Source organism: Apis mellifera, linkage group LG7 (assembly GCF_003254395.2).
Source record: "Apis mellifera strain DH4 linkage group LG7, Amel_HAv3.1, whole genome shotgun sequence".
In the NCBI taxonomy this organism is placed as follows: Eukaryota; Metazoa; Arthropoda; class Insecta; order Hymenoptera; family Apidae; genus Apis; species Apis mellifera.
The window spans coordinates 13,680,992-13,703,516 of NC_037644.1; the positions used below are offsets into that span (position 1 = coordinate 13,680,992).

The 22,525-nt window shown below is 36.1% G+C and overlaps 1 protein-coding gene and 1 long non-coding RNA gene across 13 annotated transcripts in view; one reads left to right on the top strand and one right to left on the bottom strand.

The window, feature by feature from the left end:
• LOC102654335 overlaps window positions 1-9,678 on the top strand; it is a 36,896-nt gene extending 27,218 nt beyond the window's left edge. The window contains exons 1-5 of one of the 5 annotated variants that reach the window (XR_003305050.1): window positions 151-286; window positions 3,908-4,052; window positions 4,169-4,656; window positions 4,770-8,678; window positions 9,112-9,678. This is a non-coding gene — a long non-coding RNA (uncharacterized LOC102654335). Of the gene's footprint in view, window positions 1-63; window positions 287-1,483; window positions 1,633-3,907; window positions 4,053-4,168; window positions 4,657-4,769; window positions 8,679-9,111 lie in introns of those variants that run through there. The other 4 variants (XR_001703744.2, XR_001703742.2, XR_001703747.2 and 1 more) reach the window with 4 other exon arrangements.
• A 400-nt stretch (window positions 9,679-10,078) lies between these two features.
• Window positions 10,079-22,525, bottom strand: part of LOC408906 (multiple C2 and transmembrane domain-containing protein) — a 28,109-nt gene continuing 15,662 nt past the window's right edge. For 3 of the 8 annotated variants that reach the window (XM_016913172.2, XM_016913173.2, XM_016913177.2), the window contains 8 exons: window positions 19,411-19,559; window positions 18,834-19,239; window positions 18,280-18,422; window positions 17,849-18,208; window positions 17,362-17,491; window positions 16,444-16,686; window positions 15,773-16,098; window positions 10,079-15,694 (listed from right to left, as the gene is read on the bottom strand). In XM_016913172.2, the coding sequence (XP_016768661.2) occupies window positions 15,589-15,694; window positions 15,773-16,098; window positions 16,444-16,686; window positions 17,362-17,491; window positions 17,849-18,208; window positions 18,280-18,422; window positions 18,834-19,239; window positions 19,411-19,559 (1,863 nt within the window). In that variant the 3' untranslated portion in view covers window positions 10,079-15,588. Of the gene's footprint in view, window positions 15,695-15,772; window positions 16,099-16,443; window positions 16,687-17,361; window positions 17,492-17,848; window positions 18,209-18,279; window positions 18,423-18,833; window positions 19,240-19,410; window positions 19,560-20,219; window positions 22,019-22,525 lie in introns of those variants that run through there. The other 5 variants (XM_016913171.2, XM_006569427.3, XM_006569428.3 and 2 more) reach the window with 5 other exon arrangements.

A 22,525-nucleotide genomic window follows, 5' to 3' on the forward strand; every position in this document is an offset into this window, starting at 1 on the left:
TCCTATGTTTCACCACTCTTCCTCTTCCTCCGCTTTAATTCCTCCGTTTCTTTTTTTTTAAAGAAGAAGAAGAAGAAGATTCGATCGATTCGAAGATGCGAGCCGAATATCGATAAAAAGTTGAAAAAATTCGAACAAAGGTGTCGTGCACGGGCTTAGGATCGCGAACAGTTTGAAGGGGCACACTCAGACTGGACAGCCTATATAGATATCCCCTCCAGACGACGAGGAGACTCGACGAGTGATCCAGGAGAAAGCCTCTCGTTCGATTGGCCACCACGAACCGGTATGAACTGAGACAATTCCAGGTATCTTTTTCCATCGAGCAATACCACGCATCCTTCCACCAGTTGCTCTGAAAACTGCACATTTTTCTTAGAGAAATTCGCTCGACCGTTGGTGAGAGCACTCCTCCTTTTTGTCTCGACGATACGCTTATTCGATTATCGATCGACAATCCGTCAAATCTCTTCACGTATTTGATTAAATTAAATGGTTTGATGAATTTAAATTGTGCAATGGATTTTGGAAAATTTTAATCAAGTTCGAATTGTGGATAACAAACGAAAAATAGAATTCTAAATTAAAAAGTACTTAAAAAGGTATTAATATTCCTCGTTTCTTAAATATGGTGTAGAAAAGACTGGTTCACCTTTACGCAACCATTTCGATTTGCACAAGTTAACCACGTTCTAAGTCACTCTGCTCGTCGAACTCGATTCACGTACGCGTTGCATCGATCGAACGTTACGATCTAATGGATCACGAAACTCCATCGATTCCTATGGACGTGCTCGTCGACCAGGATGATCCAATTGAAAGATGAAGATTGGTGAATATTTTCTAAATTAGTTGTCTTTTAACGCAAATGATAAATAAAGATTAGCAAAAATATAATATTCGTGCGACAAATATGAAAGATACTGAAAAAAAAAAAAATAACGATTTGAGATAAATCTTATGTAAATCTCATTACTTATACAATCGTTATTTTCTCTTTCGTTCTAGAAATTTGAAAAATATTCCACTTAGAACCCAATAAATATATATTTTATTTCCTAACCTTATATTTAACTGGCAATCGTAATTGGATTATTTACCTATTAATTAAATATGCCTTTAAATTTTCAACCAGATTCCAATACTTCCACAATTTTTTTCAATTTTGCAATTTAATATAATATTACGCAAAAAAAAAAGAAGAAAGACACTAAAATCCTATCGTATCATGCTACGTATATCGTTATCTAATATTCATTTTCCATTCGCGATCATCCTTCGCGTTACTCGAGCAACGAATTAAAATATTCTGCGCCTAATCTAATATAAGATTTCACGAAACATCACCGTTCGAACGGGTCGAATTTCAAGCAGCTTTTCCGAGCACGACGGTGTAACCGTCAGTTTGAACGAGAGAAGTGAGAGGTGGCGCGCTTGTAGAGCACGTTACGCAACTCGAGCGAATATACCAATCGTGGGTCAGTCACTTGGCCACAGCTTGCACGGTGCTTCCATGCGTTATGATTCTCCGACCAGGAAGAAAAACTTTGGCGGGGCGCCTTTTATCGAAGCCGATATGACAACTCAACCTAAATCGAACGTAACGGTCGTTAATAGAAGAATTATATAACGGTATATATAATATCGTTCCCTAACCTAATCGTTATATTCCAGTCGAACGGAATCTCCTTCGCTAATTGTATAACTTTTCCCGTTTTGCTGAAAGAATAGCGTTTAGCAGTATTATAATGGTAATAAGTGCAGCAAGTGGTATTGTTATAAGTGGTACAAAATAACGTGGTTATGGACTCGTGCAGGTTGTGCGGAACAACGATGACAATACATAACGTTCTTTTGCCATTCTAGGAACGGTATCGCATAATCTATATATAAGTCTAAATGCGAAACAATTGGAAAACCTAGTCGTAGCCAAGATCACGTCTCGCCAGGCATTGTCAGGAAACGCGTCAACTATATAGACGTCATTATCGTTTCCTTTTTATCCTCTCTCACGCTATGGACCAACGTAGCTTTCGATGTCCTTGTTTCGAAACTTTTATATCTCGTGTTTTTTTATTAGCATTACCGATAAAAAGGGGTAAATTATACGTATGCTAATATCGTAGATCGGAGATCAATATTTTATCTAATAATTTCTTCGCGTTAAAATTGAAATCGGTCAAACATCCTTATTAAAATCCATTAATTATTCATATTTTTTTAAATAAAAAAAAAAATTATTCTCCGGAGAAAAATTGCAACATCAGAGGGCGCTTATCTTGGCTGAATTGATTACACGTTTGATCGTTTCTCTCCGGTGATCGGAGGTCCTACTCCTTCTTCTTGCGAAACTTAAAAAGCGTACAATGAGAAGGACTCGAAGGAGGCCGAGGGGAATCCGCGAATTCAATGCCCGGATACACGGCGAGCTGTGATGATTACACGGTATCCAGTACCATTCCGCTCCCATGTACCCCTCTGTCGAAAGGCTCGGAGATAACGTGTCATCCTTCGCATTGTCTCTGTCTCTCTGTGTGAATTTTCTAACGTTGCATCCCGATTCTAAAATCGCGCGTAATTTAAGGTCGTCGAGTATTAGCCTAAACGAGAGCCGTGCAGAGTGTTGTGCGCGCGCACGCGTGATCGCGTTAACTCGTGCAAAGTCGAAACAAAACCGCGCGCATGCGCACGTCGCGTCGAAACAAAAGCGCGTACGAAACGTGCGGTGGATACACGTAGAAAATTGCATTTTGTCGTGTGGTGAAAGGGAAAAGATACCAGAGCCGGACCTAGATACCTCGGATCTCTTTATCGGATCTCATTTATATTCAGCAAACTTCGAATTGTTTTTTAAGATTTTTCATTCTCTTCCTCGTTGCAAACTTTTCTTCCCACTTGATATTTATAATAATTTGTAACACGATGGTAGACTTTAATAACTTGTATAACTGCATTTGGATATTGTTATAAGTTTGCAAGATTGGCTTGTTGATAAAATTTGGCAAGCAATTAAATTCAAGTACAGACGTGGAAAAAGAAAAGGATAGAATAAGAGGAGTGTCCTATTATTGGAATTTATTCGTTCCGTTGTTCATGATTTGTTTTATTGATGCGAAACTTTCTGCCAATACTTATTTTTATGCACACAAGCCTATCATTAATCAAACTCGCATTTTTCGCACCTCTGCTCTTCTATCTTTATATATAGACGAATTTTTACTAGTTTTTTTTATCAATGAGTGGTTTAGGAATTAATCTTGCACGTAACAAAGAAAAGAATATATAAATCGTTTCATTTACGAACACGTCGGTTTTTGATAAAACGCAATGCTACGTGATCGCTTATTATTAGTCATAGACGCACAAGAATTTAGAAAGTAACGGATCGCTTGTGTACAAGCTTCGATTACTCGCAGCAACGCCTAATGCAAAACATCTTAATATTTCGATAATCGAGAGAAGATTTCGCGTTAGAAAAATCTTCTTCTCCCGAGTGAATATCAATAATTAATAGAAAGTGAGAAATTCATTTACAATATGATAAAACGAGTCGAATACATCTTTCTTACTTTCTTATTCTTAAATACATTGTTGTAGAACGGAGAGCGATCGATCGAAGTACTTCAACGATTAGATCACCAGATGTCCTTGTGAAATTGAACTAAAGAGATTTCGTCGTTTCTGTTTCCTAGGATTTTTCATTTTACATTATATCTTTGTTAATTCTCTTTCCCTTATCCCTTTTTCCTTTTCTAATTTTCTACTTTTTTCTTATTCGTGCTTCCTTTTCTCGTTTGCTCTTTAAAAATTCAATCCCATCGCAATTTATACGATCAAAATTTTTCTTGACAAAAATCCTCGCTAACGAGCGTAACCTAACCTAAAAATCTACGTACATTTTTTCCAGTTATCTTCGACAAGCTTGCAACGAAAAAATATGTTCAAAAGAAAGAAAAAAAGATGAAGAGAAGAAAAACGAAGAGAAAGAAACGTCTCGCGAGCTAATTTTAATGGACGTGTTTCCACGATGGTGTGTACAGGAACGCCCTCAGGTAACCATCCTATCGAACTAACTTTTTCTTCTTCTCGTCGTATTAGAAACACAGCTATTGGAACATAACCGTACACTTTCCTAACCTATTCTTCATCCGTATTGCATTATTTCCAGAGGATAAATGAAAGAGAAGAAACGATGGATTACTGTGTTGGATGTAATTGATCACGAAGACAATGGATTCCCTCTATTTATGACAATATCGTCGATCTCGTCGGTTTGGGTATCGACGGCGGGTGAAAGCAAGGCAGAATATACATTCCTCCACGGTGTCCAGGCCTCTACTAGTGCTTTTTCCGTGTAATTACTTTAATAATTCGTATCGACTTCCAGTGGGAACTCCTTTCGCTGGACACGCAAGTTGGCTCGTTTCTTGGTCTCTATATTTGCTAGGTATACACAACTATCGATTGAACGTGGAATTTAGGACAACTTCGTTTACTTTTCCTTACGTAATTAATTTGTTTTTACGTGTTATTAATATATTCGAAATCCATCCGGAAATATTGTTTTAATCTTAATTATAAGTTTATTTTAGGATATTATTTGTTGGAAGATCGCATTTATAATTACGTAGATAATTATTGGAATCTTATGTGATGGTACGTTGATAAACAGAATTTTATTTATATTATTTGTTATTGTATTCAAATTAATCTTTAAAAACCTTCTTTTTTTTTATCTTCGTTTATCAAGTCTCCATACTACTTCACAGAAACTTCCATTTTCTTCGTTATCTTGCCCGAAGGAGAAAAAGAAGAACACAATTTGTCGCTACTCCGGGGAAACACTAAGGGAAGTAATGAAATTATAGAGGATTCTCGCCGGATGGCAAACATGACCGAGAAATTCTCGAAAGACTTGGCTCGATCATTTTTAGAAGCATTATTGGTTCAGAGATATTGTTACAAGAAAAAAAAATAACCCTGTTTATTGTAAATTTAATTTATTTGTTCAATGTCGAGCAATCGTTGCGATTATTCTAACCTCGAAAAATATTCTAACCTCAAATTCCACGCATTTCTATCTCAATTAAAATCCGTTAAATGTAACAAAGAGAGAGGCATTCGCCTCTCGAAGAATCTTAAGTTTAATTTAAGTAATATCGAAGCGTGAAGTTAAAAAAAAAAAGAAACACAAGAATGTTAATCTCTTCGATTCGAATTGCAAATTATGTTATTATTTTGTATCACACGCCATTCCCATCGATGAATTGTATCGATTATAATCGATTCTCTCTGTATGAAGATTATTCTCGCGTATCGACTCGTTTTAAACTCGATTAAAATTAGAATTAATAACTGTCTTGAGCGAAGCGTATTGCACAGGCTTTATCGTTTTACCGCGAGCGGAAGCAACAGTTAAGATTAATTATTCTTTATGGCAGGCTCGTAATCGTACGTCTTCTAATAAAAATATTTATTTAATTCTACTTCTATTATTGTTTAAAGAAGAAGAGTGATTTAATTTTGTTTTCGCATTTGATTTATCCAACCTCAAAGAATTATTATTCCATTGATCTGTTATCATTAAAATATGTGCAAGATGTGCTTTAATTCTTTTAAAAGAACAAAATTGAAAGAACAGAATGAGTCACGGTGAAAGATACTTTCTAAAACTGATGCTTCTCACATTTAAAATTTTTACACAGTTTTTAACTCGCGTTATTATTTATATATAAAAACAAAATCTACCTTAGATCCATCTTAGAATTTCTATTCCAAAAAGAGAAAAACTGGAACATCCTTTTTTTACAATCCAACAAAATAACCACGACTGTCTATTAATTAAAAAAATATATAAAATATTAAAGATAAACAAATATGCCTATTCATATCATCATCAATTTCCATAAGTTATTACATTAGAATAATCAGAAAGAGAAAAAAAAAAAAGAAAAAAAAAGATATCGACCGAGCAAGATTTATCTACTGAATTTTTCAAAACGCGTCCAATTTCCGTCGCGCGAGCAACGTAGGCGTGCATTTGTTAAATCGTGAAAAAGAAGAGACGTTCCACTTTTGTTTTTTCCACTATTTGAAACACGGTGTAACGGGGTTACCGCGATCGTTGTTTCTTCCCTATCGTAAGCGTGGAGGATAGAACGTGGACGAGATTAGAGAAGGAATCGGGAAGAGAGGAGATCGGTACACGCGTGCAAGGTGAGGACAACGTGGCGTGGATGAGCAATGAACTTGACCGGAAGTAGGTCAGGGTAAACAAACCTTCCTCGTGCTCAATGAGCATCTTCGCAGTAACCGTGATCTTTCGAGTATGACCGATCTAACGAGTAAGCTCGTAAAATTAACGATTAATTTATTCTTAATCTATCGAGCGACTGTTACATGTATTTATCTTTAATATTTTTTTTTTTCGAGAATAATACATTTATTTCTTCTCGTATTCGAGCGACACGTAACAAAAATTGATCCACTTTCGAACGTACGAGACACCTTTCACGTATTTATTTACTATCTTTCTCGCCGGCCAGCTCAAAAATTACAGCGACACGACAACTTCTTGCACGCAACGAGATCTCGTGTAATGGAAAGTACACAATAATTTATCTATAATATATCCCTTCGTCATTTCGTTATTATATTATATACATCATTAATAAATCGTTATTATATTATATACATCGTTAATAAATCATTTGAAACACTCTAGGAGGAAGTTTCCGTTCCAAAGATGTATTGGACAGCTTGGTTATAATCGTTATAGAAGAAACGAATGTTGCCCGACGATGATCAGGTTTGTGAATGCGCGAGGTGTTTTATCGACGTGCGCGAATCGTAATAAAGAAAAGTCTCGCGAAAGAAAGAAAGACACACGCGTGAAGAAAGAAACTTTGGTGAGAAAGTTGAGTCGGGCGGGACCTCTGGCTACCTATAAAGGTCGGTCGGTATAACAATGCTAAACTTTAAACTTCTCCTCTAATGGAATCGATCCACTCTGTTACGTCTCCCCCCACTCCTGCCTCCTTCCCCTTCCCCTCCGCCTCCCGTAACCAGAGTTTACACGGCTAGAGTTCGGCTAACGAAATTCGGTGCGATGCGCAATGAAAAAGTGGATCACGTAACCGTGGAACCTTCTACTTGGAATTTTAATTCGCGTTACGTCACGCGCCCGTTCGATTGAAAAACGGGGCAATTAAAAACGGAAATAGGGAGTGAGATATAAATTATGAATCTTTTAAGCGAGATTTTTACGTTCTTTTTTTCTTTTTGTAACATTTCTACGCGACTTGATTCTCATCTCTTTTACGTAGAACGAAAGAAAACAGAATCATAATTGTTTCGAGAGTTTGTTAGGAAGAGAGAATCCATTTTTATTTTTTTTTTTTCTTTTGGGATGTTGATTTTTGAATTGTCGTTCGTTCTCCGTCGCGTAGGCGAAGCGGTGGGTGTGGAAAAGTGGGTATAGAATTTTTGTTGGATTAGCATTCCATTACACGCGTTTGCGGAAAGTTCGCGAAGAATTCTGAGCATCCAAGATTTTATGATTTCCATCGGTGGCCGATTCGTGGCTTTCATTAAACTTTTGCGCCTGATAAATTTCGAATGTCGCGTGTCGAGTCGATTTTTACGAACGAACGAACAGTTTCTTTGTTTCTTCTTACGTGTATTGTACGAGTTTTTCGTATTGTCGTTAAAAATTAATAAAAATATTTTGTGTGCATATGTGCGTGTTTTCGTCGCATACATGTGTTGCATTAAAACAGATTGCACTTATTATTCGATAAATATTTTTCGTGAGAAAGGTCTTGATCCATATAACTTGACATTTCACGATATCCACAGAGATTAAGATTGTATTTAATGCCAATTGTACAATTCTTTTACTATTTTTTTTACTGTCGTTTTAATTTGTAATTAATTTAGATTACGTCAAGATTTTATCAAATGAAAAAGTATATAATGAAATAAATCGGATATTAGAGCCATCTCTTAGGCGCGCAAATTTTGCATCGCAAATGTAGACAAGGAGAATAAGTAGTGAGAAAAGGACAGAGATAGACAAAAATATTGAAATCAGCGCCATCTTCAGAGTGCCGCAAATGAAACTTGCAAAGAAAGGATAGAAAATGGTAAGAGAAGGATGGAGATAGGATGAGAATTAACTGCTAGCGCCATCTCGAGAGAAGCAACGACCTCGTTAGAGAACAAGCTTTCTAGAAATTCTCAGAGATGGCGCTGATGATCAATTCCTATCGTATATCTGTCCTTCTCTTATTATTTTCTATCCTTTCTTTGCGAGTTTCATTTGCGGCACACTGAAGATGGCGCTGATTTCAATATTTTTACCCTATCTCTATCCTTTTTCCATCATTTGCTCTCCTTGTCTATATTTGATTGCATTATATATTTATATTATAATAAAAAATTTTTAAAATTGGACATAAATATGATACGTAATAATATAGATTAAACGCGAATAATAGTATGCAATCAAGGAAAATGAAACATCGAAAGATTACTGGAAAGTAAACAATTTAGAAAATTACGATTACGAGGTCAGATGTAAAGGGAGGCAGACCGATTTGTCGCGATGTGTTGTCCGGCTTAAATTGTGAAAACTGGATCGACCAGTTCCTATGACTAGCGCTCATAACTTTCCATTGGTACGTATGAAAATTTCAATAGGTTGAATAGATTCGTAACACTCGAAAACAAATAACAAAAACTGTATTCAAGTTCTGGCGTTTACGAAATATTTCTTCCTGACGTGAAAGTTTCTTTCGATCCACTGATCGCTAAAAATATAAAATTTGTCGTTTCAAAGATACTCTTAGAAGTTGAATAACTGCATTGAATAACTTGATTTATATAACGTTATTTAACATGAAAATTGTCTCTACCATGTATTATTTATGCGACTTTTTAGTATTAATATTTCTTTAGTATTACACAACAATAAATGAATTACTCAAAAATCAAGCTTCAAAGATCAAACTTCTAGTTTGTCCTTTACTATTGTATTTTAAATTTATTTATAGTAAAAAATAAATCGCGTTCAAATAAGCTCCGAGAACAAAGATAATTCTTTATTCTTAGATAACTAGCTGGATGCTTCTTCGATAAAATCGCGAAGTTTATCTCGACTTTGACTTTCACTGTTCGCGCAAGGTCTAGGACATTCACTCGGGTGAAACAGAGTTCTTCTTACATCAAGAAAGTACTCCCTGAAAATTTCTCGACGTTAGATGCAATTTGTAAATTCATATTAATGTATTCTTTTCCAATAAAAAAAAACGGAATAAATAAATCGTTTTGGATATTAAAAGCTTGCTTTATTTTTAATTTTATGAATATAACGACTCTTATCACCTTTTGTCATAAGTACATTTTGTCGGAACACCGAGAACGCAGACCAAGTTCCAGAATTCGATCTAAACAACAGTCATATACATATATATATATATATATATATTTATATATGTATATATATTTCTTTTTTTCTTTTTAAATATATATATTGATAATTACGTTTATATTTTTTCTTATTTTACTTTCTTTCCTTTTTTTTTTTTTTTTTTTTTCTTTTTTTTAATCTTTTTGTACGATCGAGATCACCCGATCTGGACTTGGTCCGGACCTTCTTTGCCTCATACATACATGATTTCAATTTCGTTCTTCGAGAATCATATCTAATCGATTGATATCGCCGGTCGAATCACAATTCCGTTTTCGAATTCTATCTAAATATCTTAAATTTAATGTTGTTCGTTCGTTTCCTATCGTTTAGGAAGTAATAACAGTACAGACGTGTGTGTGTGTGTGTATGTGTGTGTGTGTTTATGTGTGTGTCGATCTACTTATCTTTCGTCTGGATCAGTGTTGCCCGATTGTTTCTCTACCTCGGTGAAAACGAACGCGAGAAAAAAGATAAAATAAAAAACATATTCGTACTTCGACCTTCCTTTCTCCTCCTTCCAAATATCGATCGATCTTGACACGATATAATAATATTTTTTTATTATAATAATATTTTTCAAAGCAGCGAGCAAAAGGAATTTTTTTTTTTTTTTAAACAAATAGATCTAGGAACACTCATCCAGAGAGGATATAGTATTCGCGAAAAATATATGTGTGAAAATCGAATTCATCCTGGTCTCTCCCTCCATTTTCTTTCCTTCTTTCCTTCTACGTGTGTTTGTTCTCTGTGTCTCCCCCCCTCATCTCCCGTCTCTCCTCTCCCCCTTAACGGCTAAAACACTTTAATAAAGATTCATATAACACGAAGAAATTGGAGCATGCAAACTCGAAAGTGCGTGCACGAAGATAATATAATGGATATGCGCGTGTGAATGTACGTGATCGCTCGTGTGTCCTTTGCGTGCCCGCATTCCCGAAAGAAACGAGTCGAAATAGAAACGAGTGAGCGAGCGAGCGAGCAATATTTAAACGAGTTTACGAAATAGCAATTTTTTTTTTCCTTTTTTTTTTTTTTTCTTTCATCTCAATTAGCGAAAATGGAAAATGGAAAATGGTTTTAAAAATCGAAGAAACAATTTTTTTTTTTTTACACACCTATTGGAAGTACAAAATTGGAAGAGTAGAAAAAGACGACGTTGTAAAACGCGAACAGTGTTTTCGTTTATCGAAGCGTCGGCTGTTCGTGGTCGCGGTCGACCATTTTGAATTTCGTACCGACGAAATACAAGCTAATCGCATTACAACGGATCTGTTGACCGGTTGCTTCGTCACTCGGGTTGCCATTTTGTCGACTCTCTCGACACAACCGACCCTTCAACACGTTACGCTCAATATGATTGTATAATTGAGTGAAAGATAAAATTGGATGGATACACTATTTAACCTACAAATTTTAAAAAAAAAAAAAAAGAAAAGAAAAACAAGGAAAAACGTTCGTATATAAATTCAATTATTATTATTATTATTATTATTAATTTCATTAACAATTCCATGCGTATCCATGCAATTTACACGAAGGGAATGTCACTAGGAATGACTGATAGAAAACGTACCGTGACATTTATCAACCGTGCGACTTAAAATTAACAAAAATCGAAAATCGAATAATAATCGGGAGGGAAGAATATTCGATTGGTAAATTTTAAATCGCACGAAAAATCGCTACGCATTCCTCTAAATGTAAAAAAAAAAAAAATGAAATTGAAAATGAAATGGTTATCACAAGTTTCTCAAGCTTGCTTAAGAAAGTTCGTTGACTAGATGACAAAAAAGAATCGCCTATCTCTCTCTCTCTCTCTCTCTCTCTCTCTCTCTCTCTTTCGTATCTCACATACACGCCTCTCGCACGCCTCTCTTAGTGTTTCTACAAGTATGTATGCGTTCTTGCCTTCTCGTGAATTAGGCCCACAATTGGCGGATGAATAGAGAGCGCGAATTGTTACATTTGAACCCTTTGAAGCGCGAATTTGAATTTGGTTCATATTATTGGATCGATCCAAAGGTGTGAGATTTTAAATCAAAATATTTTTCTCGATATATATATATTTATATATTAATTATTTAATTAAGTTATAAAATATAATAACATGCAAATATGAATTTTTTCTTTTTATTATAAAAAATTACATCCAAATTTAAATCCACCTTTAAATCTGTCGTAATATCTTTTTTTTTTTCCTTTTAATGTCTCTTTTAATATAAAAATATACACACATATAGATCAAAGTAAAAGCACGATACAAAAATTGTTCGAGAGAAAAACAATAATATAATAAGAAGAAAAAAAAAATTAAGCATAAAAAAAAATACTCGTAACGCTTCAAAGGGTCAAATATAAGTGGAAGAAATGTAAGTACATGGAGGGATATAATTTTCTTTCTTTTTTTTTTTCATGCGAATGGAAGAAACAGCGAGAAGAGGATCGATGGCGGAATGATTCGGGAAATATGATGATGACGGTGCACTGAAATTCCGAGTTAGAAAAGCGAGAAAAAAAAAATGGATATTTCTCCTTCCTCTTTCAGCTTTCTCGTCTCTCGGCTGGCACGAACCGTAAAATCGCGGTTAGGAATAATTGATTCAACGCGTTTTACTTCCCTCCTCGAGCATGTTCGAGAAACATGATGGTGAAAATCAATTGGGAATATCATATCGTATTCGAGAAAAATATTCCTTCATCCTCGATTATTTTTCCACTTTAGCCGTGTAACGTGGTATTTGAATAAAAAATACAAACGAATTATTTATACACGGTTCTTGAACGCGTTCCAAACAATCGTTACAATATCTTTCATCGTTTCGTATAATTCGAGTAATTGCGACGTTGCTATCCTTAGTGCGTGTATCAACGCTTTTGCGACGTTGCAACTATCGCGACTATCCAGAAATGGTAGAATAATGGCGTAAGTGAATAAAGAAAGAAAGAAGCGTAGTTTGTCGAGAGTAAAAACACAAGAAAAAAGAAAAAAAAAAAAAGAAAAGGGAACAAAAGGAAACGTTTGTGGAAGAAAGTTACAAATTCTGGAATGTTATCTAATCGCGAAACTAGGTTATGAGCTATTGTTACGAGGGCAACGATATCTATTATCGTTATAAAATAGAACCGGTGTCGAAGAAACGTTTATTTCCCTCCCTTTCATCGTGTTTCTCCGGTTTCTTTCAGGCATCTTCGCGCGCATAAATATATATTTCACGGTTTCTTCATCGGATTACCATATAACTAGATTTCCTGGTACAAATAAATCCTGGTAATTCCATTATAAATTCAATATCTCTTTTTGCCTTTCTTCTTAAAATCTTTAAACTTGATATGTTCTCCGATCTAAGCACGAACGATGTTATTCTGGTCAAATTCCGAACTATCTCGACCGTGCAAACTTTAAATCCCGTCGAGTTTCACGAATCTGAAGATACGATCGCCGTTCGTTCGACATGTTGCCACGTTCATGCTCGAGGAGATGATGGACTAACGCGTGAAAATGTGCGTTGGAACAAAGAATTCGTTAATATATTAAATACTATTTAAAGAGAATAACTTTGAGACACTTGGAAAAACGTCTCAACGATAAAAAGATTAAATAATATTCTGATTTCGCGAACGACGAACAGGTTAATAAAATATAATCATTTAAACGATTTTAACAAGAGGTAGCGCAAAGTAAAAAATAAAAATAGACTAACTATTGAATATATTATATAAATTTTTTTTTTATAATTAAAATAAATACGACATAAATAATACGTGGAATATTATAGAATATCGAAATTAACGGGCTCTTTTCGTCGTTCGTGAAATGGAAGAGACAGCTCGTCGAGCGAAATTTCTCGATTCTCGACGAGGCCGTCGCGGAATAATATATTTGTCTTTTTTGTTTCTTTTTCTCTTTTTTTTCACATTTTTTTTTCTCTTTTTTTTTTTTTTTCTTTCAACTTTTCTTTCTTTTTTAAATCTTCGAACACCTCACTGTCACCGATAACGATTTTGTAGCAGCTATATCTACGACACCGATGGACGAAACGGATCGACGAGGATAATATTCCCGTTGGCCAGGAAATGCTCTCGCGTAATGATACACTTTCCTTTTTTTTTTTTCCTCCTAAAACTCTCTTTACATCTCTCTTCTTCGACTACTTGACTTTTTTGACTAATGCAATGATTATCAAATGTTTTGCGCTAATTTTCGATACCTTCCCCTCTTCCCCCCCTACCCGTGCAAACGAGAGGTTATACTTTCAGAATACTCGGTTTATCACTTTCTCAAACAAGGAATAGTTTGAGAAAATTGAAAAAAAAGAAGAAATATACCTTTCCTTAAATTATCCCCCTGACGATAAGCACGCAAACGTCGTTCGTCGTCGTTTTCTTTTATCTTACACGTTCCAGAAAAAAAAACAGCTATCTAGATTATTTCTAGACGAGAATATACATATATATATATATATATATATATTTTTTCTTTATCAAATTTATCGATGCACTCGTTCCAATTTATAAAACCGAAATGTATCTATTGTATAATTTTTTTTTCCCCTTGTTGGTATGCTCCTTGAGAATTCGTCCATAAACATGCTTTCCAAAGCGTTTTGTTAATCTACCAATATTCTATCCTATCTATGGAAACGCGAGAATAATCCTTTTCCCAATAAATCGGTAACTATTGTAACTTCCTCTACATTTTCCATCTCTTTCTCCTTCCTCTCTGACGCGTTTACATTTATCTTCCAATCGTCGAGCACGATTCGAAACGATCGAGGCGCATACCACGCTGGGACCGATTTAAAGATCGGAAACGATGAAGGTTATTAACCCAAAGAGTTCGAAAATTTCGAATAAAGTTACTTTGATGAAAGTTTAAACGAACGTTCGTTTTAATACAATTCTTCAAATTTTTCATCATTCCAAGATTATTTTAATTTAGATTATCGACTTATTCTTTGAATTACTTTGATGAAAGTTTAAACGAACATTCGTTTTAATACAATTCTTCAAATTTTTCATTATTCCACAATTGTTTTAATTCAGATCATTGACTTATTCTTTGAGTTATTTTAATGAAAGTTCCAACGCTCAAACGAACGTTTGTTTTAATACAATTCTCCAAATTTTTCCACAATTTAATTCAGATTATCGACTTATTCCTCGAGTTACTTTGATGAAAGTTTAAACGAACGTTCGTTTTAATACAATTCTCCAAATTTTTCCATGATTGTTTTAATTCAGATTATCGACTTATTCATTGAGTTACTTTGATGAAGATTTATATGCTTGAACGAATGTTCGTTTTAATACAATTCTCGATTTCCAAATTTTTAATTATTCTACAATTGTTTTAATTCAAATCATCGACTTATTCCTCGAGTTACTTTGATAAAAGTTTAAACGAACATTCGTTTTAACACAATTCTCCAAATTTTTCATCATTCCACGATTCAGTTTTGATCCAGATTATCGACTTATTCCTTGAGTTACTTTGATGAAGATTTAAATGCTCGAACGAACGTTTTAATACAATTCTCCAAATTTTTCCACAATCATTTTAATCCAGATCATCGACTTATTCCTTGAGTTACTTTGATAAAAGTTTAAACAAACGTTCGTTTTAACACAATTCTCCAAATTTTTCATCATTCCACGATTCAGTTTTGATCCAGATTATCGACTTATTTTTCGAGTTACTTTGATGAAAGTTTAAACGAACGTTCATTTTAATAATTAATTTTAATTCTTCAAATTTTTCCACGACTATTTTAATTCAGATTATCGACTTATTCCTCGAGTTGCTTTGATAAAAGTTTAAACGAACGTTCGTTTTAACACAATTCTCCAAATTTTTCATCATTCCACGTTTTGATCCAAATTATCAACTTATTCCTGAAGTAACTTTATTCGCGAATTTCGACCTAATATAAATTTAGTCCCCTTCTAGCTAAAACGACTACGGTGAATGTAGAAACGATTGGCGTTTCTCAGTCTATGTCGATCACATCCGGATTCTCCGCTGATCCCTTTCGCTGGCGCTTGTTCCGGCGCAGCAGGACCGTCCTCAGGATGCTCGGTGATCGTAGACCCGCGACTTCCGGCCGCGGGGCATGCTGCTACGCGGCCTTGTGCCTCTTCCTCTGCTCCCTCCGCGTTTGATTCGACGCGCCTGGACTTCCGGATCCTTTCTCGCAGTCGGCGGTCGGCAACGGTTTCAACTCCCTGTTGTCAACAACCGTACATTAGAAACGATTCCAATTATTGATCCCCTCTCCCTTCTTAATTCTCAACGAAGAAAACCTGTAATTGAGAAGTTCCTCGTCGTCCGGCACCCTGGATATGAGGTCGAGGAGCTCGTTGTTGGGAACCGAGTGAGGCCTGACGATCTTCCTCGAGAATTTGTTCACGCCCCACGTGAGGATCAGGTATCGAAGGGGGATGAAGTAGAGGACAACGGCGGCCAGGATCGCCAGTATCATGGCCAGGTAACTGAGATAAGGGACGGTGAAGTTGAAAAGATTCTTCACCCTTTCGCAGAGGCTCGCTATGTAACCGATCGAGTTCTGCACCGTCTGGGTCACCTCTTGGATCGCTTGCAACCGCTCCTTCAGACTTTTCTTCTCTTCCTGGAAGGGAAAAAAGGAGAATCATCATCGAGAATTATCTTTTTTGTTTGGATGAAGTTATATAATGAAGAGAATACTTAATTTTGATACTCGAGAGGAGAAAAGGTTGAAGTTTAATTTTTAACGCGGTGACCTTATTTCGACGAATCGAAGAAAGGAGACGAAAATACAACGAGCGAGATTGCCGTTTCGTGACATTTTGTGCGCGAGAGGATGTAATATTCATCGGAAATGAATCTTTAATTATCGAACGTCTGCTGTTTTACGAATTGAAAGGTATTCGATGAAAATCTCGATTTTTGAGAAGAAACGAGAGAAATGAATTTTGTTCGGAAATAAACTCACTTTATCCTTGTCGTCGTCGTCGTCGTCGTCGTCCCCGGGTGTAGCCGGGCCTTCGTCGATCTCGTCGTGAAAGTGGGAGTGGGCGGTGTGGTGGGTCAAGGGCGTACCGGTTATCATCGCGACCTGTCCGCAAATCCATTGTTTCAATCCATTTCCATCCCCGTAAAGCTGGCAGGCAGTAAAGGGTGTGGACATGCAGCAATGCAGGTAAAAATCAGGCAAGTTTGATTTACATGATAAATGCTAAAATATAATGGAGAAAACTGGAGAAATTTGTGTAATTTTGAAATATGGAAAGGTGGTTCTGATGGATAAATTCAACGTGGATAGATAAATTTTGAGCTACTTGTTGTCATTGAATCAATATGTGCAAAGTATTCAGGGATTCGCATTCTTCTTGGGAAGAATAAATATGCGTCTACTTATGCATTAAATTCCAGGCGATAAAGTTTGATGGAGAGCAAATACGTGGCAAGGAGAAAAGCTAAAATCGATTCAACTTTATGCTGAGTACATACTAGCATTGTCTAGCTTTAATTTTAGCATTTCTGGCTCTTTAGAAGGGAATATATTAGCTTCTATTGAATTGGTATCCAATAAAAATAAAAAATTTGGTGCAAGGTTTGTTATTAATTTGCTGAATGGGATACTATTCTACTAATCTACAGAATTATAATGTTATAAATGTCGTTAAATAAGAATTCTTGTACGTTAGATTATGTTATATTATTTTGCAAGCTCTTTTAAAATAAAAGAAAAAAAGTAGGGATCAATGGAAGTAATGGATTAGCAAATATGTAAGATAAATGTGTTAACAAATGTCAATAATTCAATAAAGATAGCGATAAATGTCTTGGAGAAATAGTTTTAAAAGAATATATATATGTATATATATTTCTGATTAATTTATTTACGTACCAGATAGTATTTTAACAAGATAAGGAGTGCTACTCCAGGGAACATGTAAGGCTCAAAATAGTAACAGCCCAAAACAAAGATAACCAGTGCAAAGATGCTTCTCATTTTACTTTCCCATTCCCAGCAGCTCCTAATAATTTGAAGAGAGAGAGAAAAAAAAAAAAAAAAAAAAAGAAAAATAATCTATTTATCGAATGATTTTGATAAATTTTTTTTTTTCGATACAATATCGAAATATAAATTCGAAAAAAATTCTCGAAAAACGAATTTTTCAAAATATACGTATTAAGAAATTGTGCATCGATCATTATTTAATCATCGTCTCGAACGTTCATTCAATGTGTCACGAACACAAAATTTATGATTAAAATATGCGATACAATTTGCGTGTGAAATGTCACGTGTCATCGTTATATAATAATAAATTGTTCGAATAATAATAATAAAAAAAAAAGAAGAAGAAGAAGAGAAAAAGTACACTACGTACTGCACGTATTTTCCAATGTCGATAACGATAACGATGATTGCCTTCAACCTGAGAACGTTACGAAGGAACACCTGTCTCTTGAACTTTATCTCCGGCTCCATGTATTTCTTCTCTTTGGGATTCAACGTTCGTACGCAGGCTCTCACAACGTTCCACACCACGGTCATTTCCAACAGAATTTGGGGGGAATTCCCTTTTGCTCGACCTCTCAATTTCTTGTCCTTCAACGCGTACCATCGTTTTTCGCCGTTTCTTATCTTCAAAAGAGGTATGGCAACTTTTCCGAGAAACTCCACCTTGTGGTCCCTGTCCTCGTCGTACACCGTCACCTCCAGCACCGAATTAATATCTTTCACGTTGCTGTAATAACACGTACGTTAATATAAATTTTATACTATCTATCTTATGGAAGAAAATTAAAAGTAACTTACAAAGTAAATATTTTTTGCCAGTTTGGAGCCAGCGTTTTGTACTCCGTCTGTGTCTGCAATCTAGCGTTTACCAACTCCAACACGCAGAAAGGATCGCTCTTCCCGCCCAAATCGGCCGCCGCGAGACCTTGCGCTCTGAATACCTGGATAAACGTATACAAAGTATAAATACGTGTACAGAGTGCCTCGAAAATGTGCAGATATTGATTGGAGATTCCTCGAGTAATTTCGACCAACAATTTCCTTTGCGAAAAACTTTCATTTCACTATTGTTAAGTTATTAAGAAAAAACATTGGCGTGCGATCACCGAACACGTGTTTTAGTCGAGCGGTAGTGTTGGCTATGTGCCGCTGACCGAATACGAACAAGCAACGTATATCGAATATTATAACTTGTATCGTTCGTAATATAATTCGATTGCGGCACGTAGCCAACGCTACCGTCGAGACTTCGCGAATTTTCTTACAATAATTCGTTAACAAAACCGAAACGAATATTTTTGCAAAAGAAAATTTTCCTTATATTCTTGGAATATTTATATTTTTTGACAAACCTTCACAGTTAAATGGCCAACATCTCGCAACCTCTGCAACGTGTTTCTCATCGAATATCTTTGGTACAATTGTTCGCGTTCGCGAGGTGTCTCCTCGTGGGCAGCTAGATCGCTGATCGTTTCACTGGCGGTGGTTCCACTGATGGTCAACAGCAGAAAAATGTTTCCAGAACCGTCCTCGAGATCGCGCCATAGCCTGTGGGTCGTCTCGCGTTCCAACGTTGCCAAATCTATCACCGTCTTCCCCATCAAGTCGTCCTGATGGCTTTTATCGCGATCCCACACCGTCACCTCCAACTCCTGCCCTAAATAGGGATCTTCGTATAGGTGAAGATCGAATTGCTCCAACCAAACGGGATTCAAGGTCTTGTGCACCACTTTTGACTTGTACTTTTCTGTCCCAAGACTGGAGGTCAAGGAGAAGACGATCGCAATTATTATTTAAACTGGAATTGTTGCGAAGATGTGACTTTGTTGTTGGGGAGACGCGAATTTTTTCGAAACCAACGATAAAATTAGTTTGATGATAATATAGTTTTTTCGTAATACTCGGGAATAATGATGAATTCGTTTATACCGAAATTTCACGTAGGGATCCGAGAGGCCCTCTATATCCATAGGTAGCAAATTCTTCGCCTCAACGAGAACGATCGTCACCACGGAGCTCCATATTTGCGACTTTAATCGTCTATTTACATCTGCCAATCGATTGGTCCTTTGGAAATACTGCGAATGAAAGAAAAACACGTAAAATATTGGAGAATCGAGGATAAAAAGATTTAAAAAAGTTTCAAATAATAATTTCAGATCGAACACGTGCGTCCGAGAAAATATCTACTTATTTTGTACGTGCATTAATTTTGTTCGTTTGATTTGTATCCGCGTACAAAGGGAATCAATCAAAGTTTAATCGTAATTTTACGTAATACACAGACACACATATGCATTGTACGTATATATGTATACGTTGAATTGTATCGTACTTTATTTTTCGAAACGGTGAATAAAATGTTTTGCGATGAAATTTGAAAAAAGTCAAAAGAAAAAAAGAAAAAAAAATAGAAAATTAAAAATACAAGCTTAAATGATTTTAAATGTTAACAAAAGTTTCTTATCAAATTCATATATGTCAACAACTCGTATCTACGAATATTATCATTTGTCTCGAATCAAGTTTTTATTGAATCCCATATTTTAAGAAGTATCAAATTATTTAAACAAAGATTAGAAATTAAACGTATTAGGATGATTCAATTCCCTTTGAAGAAAGTATTTTCTAGTTTAAAACTCATAATGATTTTGTTTTTCTTGAAATACATCGTACATTGTTCTTTTTCTTCTCTCTTTCAATTTCTCTACAGTTTTTAAGAAAATTAAAAAATCTACCCTGTGAATATCCTCCATTTTCTCTTTAACATTGTCCCTCAGTTTATCCAACAGGTCATAGTGTTTTACATCTTTCACCTCCAAAGCTTCTCCTCCCTCCCTCCTCAATCTCGAATTCAAGTTCGTACTTTCGAACCTCGATCTTTCCGGCTTCTTCGAATATTCAATCAATTTCATCTCCACCCTTCCCTCTCCGTCTCCCGTCCCCGAAGCGATAAATTTAGAATCGAAACTCTCCCCAACTCGTTCTTTCTCCACCGTATTCCCTTCCTCCTCCGTGTGCAAATTATCGTTTCTCCTGTTCTGAACGGCCGAAGAACACCTTCGGGAAGATCTGCAACGATCAACGATCCAATTGTCGATAGGCAACAACCACGGATGTTTCTCCACTTTCTCGTCCCATATCTTCTCTATCTGATCCTCCAACATCCTCTCCACGGATCCCATTTTCCTTTCCAACGAAGACCTCAAAGACACTATTCTTCTCTTCTCCTTGCATCCGATTACTCTTTCGATCGATAGGCCCTCTATGTTCCGATCGCAAGAAGAATTCCCTCTCGCGTTAATGGATAAATTCTCCAACGAGCTCCATTTCCTGATCGAAGGATTTTTTGCCTTCGTGTTTCCACTCCACTCCCTCTCCTCTCTATTAATCCCCAGGAGGGGAAAATTAGTCGACGTATTCTCCTCCTCTCTCCCTTCCCTGTTTTTAAGAGGCGAACCATCATCGATTTGCTCTTCGATTTTGTTCGCAGAACCTTCCTCCTTCGAACGAGCCAATCTCGATCGTTGCTGTAAATACGATTTCTCCGTACTTTGAGACACGTTCCCTCTCCCACTCTTGTTATCCTTCTCTGCACAGCTTTCGTCCGAAGATCGGTCGAAACGTATGTTTCGAATCGCTTTTCGAAACACCGCGTCCACCTCGGTCGTCATCTCCTCGAGCGAACGATTCCTCGTCCCGAGATCCTTCTCGCATCTCTGTCGAAATTTGTTTCTATGATGGTCCCAAAATTTCTTCCATCTATTCTCGTGACTATCCTCGTTCCCCAGCCTCGAGGATTTCAACGTTTTCGCGGAATCGGTGGACGATTGTTTATCGAGGATATCGGTCACCTTGTCGCGCCTCGAGAAACAACCGCTCCCTCTGCTCGACGAGGCTGCCGCCGTTGAGTCTGCCTCGACCGCCGCTTGCGATTTCGACTTTTGAAAATTCGACGTCTCCTCCTTCGAACCTTTCATCGAACACACGTTCTGATCGATTCCGATTACCGTCCGATCGCATTTTTTCTCAGAGTCCATCATCGTTCCCGTATTCCGAATAAGGAATAGGAAGGAAGAGAATAGATGGACGAACGCAAAAGGAACGAACGCGTTCGCGTTTCTACGATTGGCCGTTGAAAAATATTTCCTTCGTAACGTTTCGTTTCACTTACGTGACCAATAAACGGCCTCTTCCGCTATTTACGCGCAAACATGTACTTAATTGATGTTTCTCTATGCCACTCCGCGAATTTGTCACAATTGCTAACGTAATTACGATCATTGTTGGTTTTTCTCTAAAAAAAAAAAGTTGGAAAATCTAAGTTTTAATCGAGTTAAATATTTCTCGCAAAACTGTTCCACTTCGCGTGTTTAAACTTTCGACTTCATCGAAGTTATTTTTATATTTCGAAAGATTTTTTTAGTTGGAAACAATGAAATTCAACGGAATGAATCTCTTTTTCTGACGTAATATTTTTCAACTTCTTTTTTGATGTTTCACGCGATAACAACAATAATATAAATTTAATTTATGCCATTAAAAGTTTCACTTCAATTAATAATTCAATTAATAATTTAAATTATTTTTAAAATTAAATCTTCTTTTATTTAGTTCTTTTAAATTCGCTTTTAAATCTTTTAAAATCGTATTTTTGTTTTCCTCTTATTACGTCGAAAATATTTTATTTCTTCTTTTCTCATACGTATTTTCACAAATTAACATTAATTATCAACGAGACTTTAAGAGCAAGCAGAATAGAATATAAAATTCTATCAAATTTCTCACGCATCTCACTCGCACAGTTTCATCAAATTCTCATTAATCGCTAATACATTCGTGAACACATCTTCAAATAGCATTCGATTTCATTCGAATCGATGTTGGCAAGACAGACGAACTTCTCATCCTATACGGATGACCACGTTTCTTCAATCGATTTTGGAATCGATCTGGATCGAACGCACAAAGCAAAAATCAAAATCTTAATTTCCAATCCGATTTGAAAATTCTTGTTCGGATAGCCACACTGCACAAACGAGCT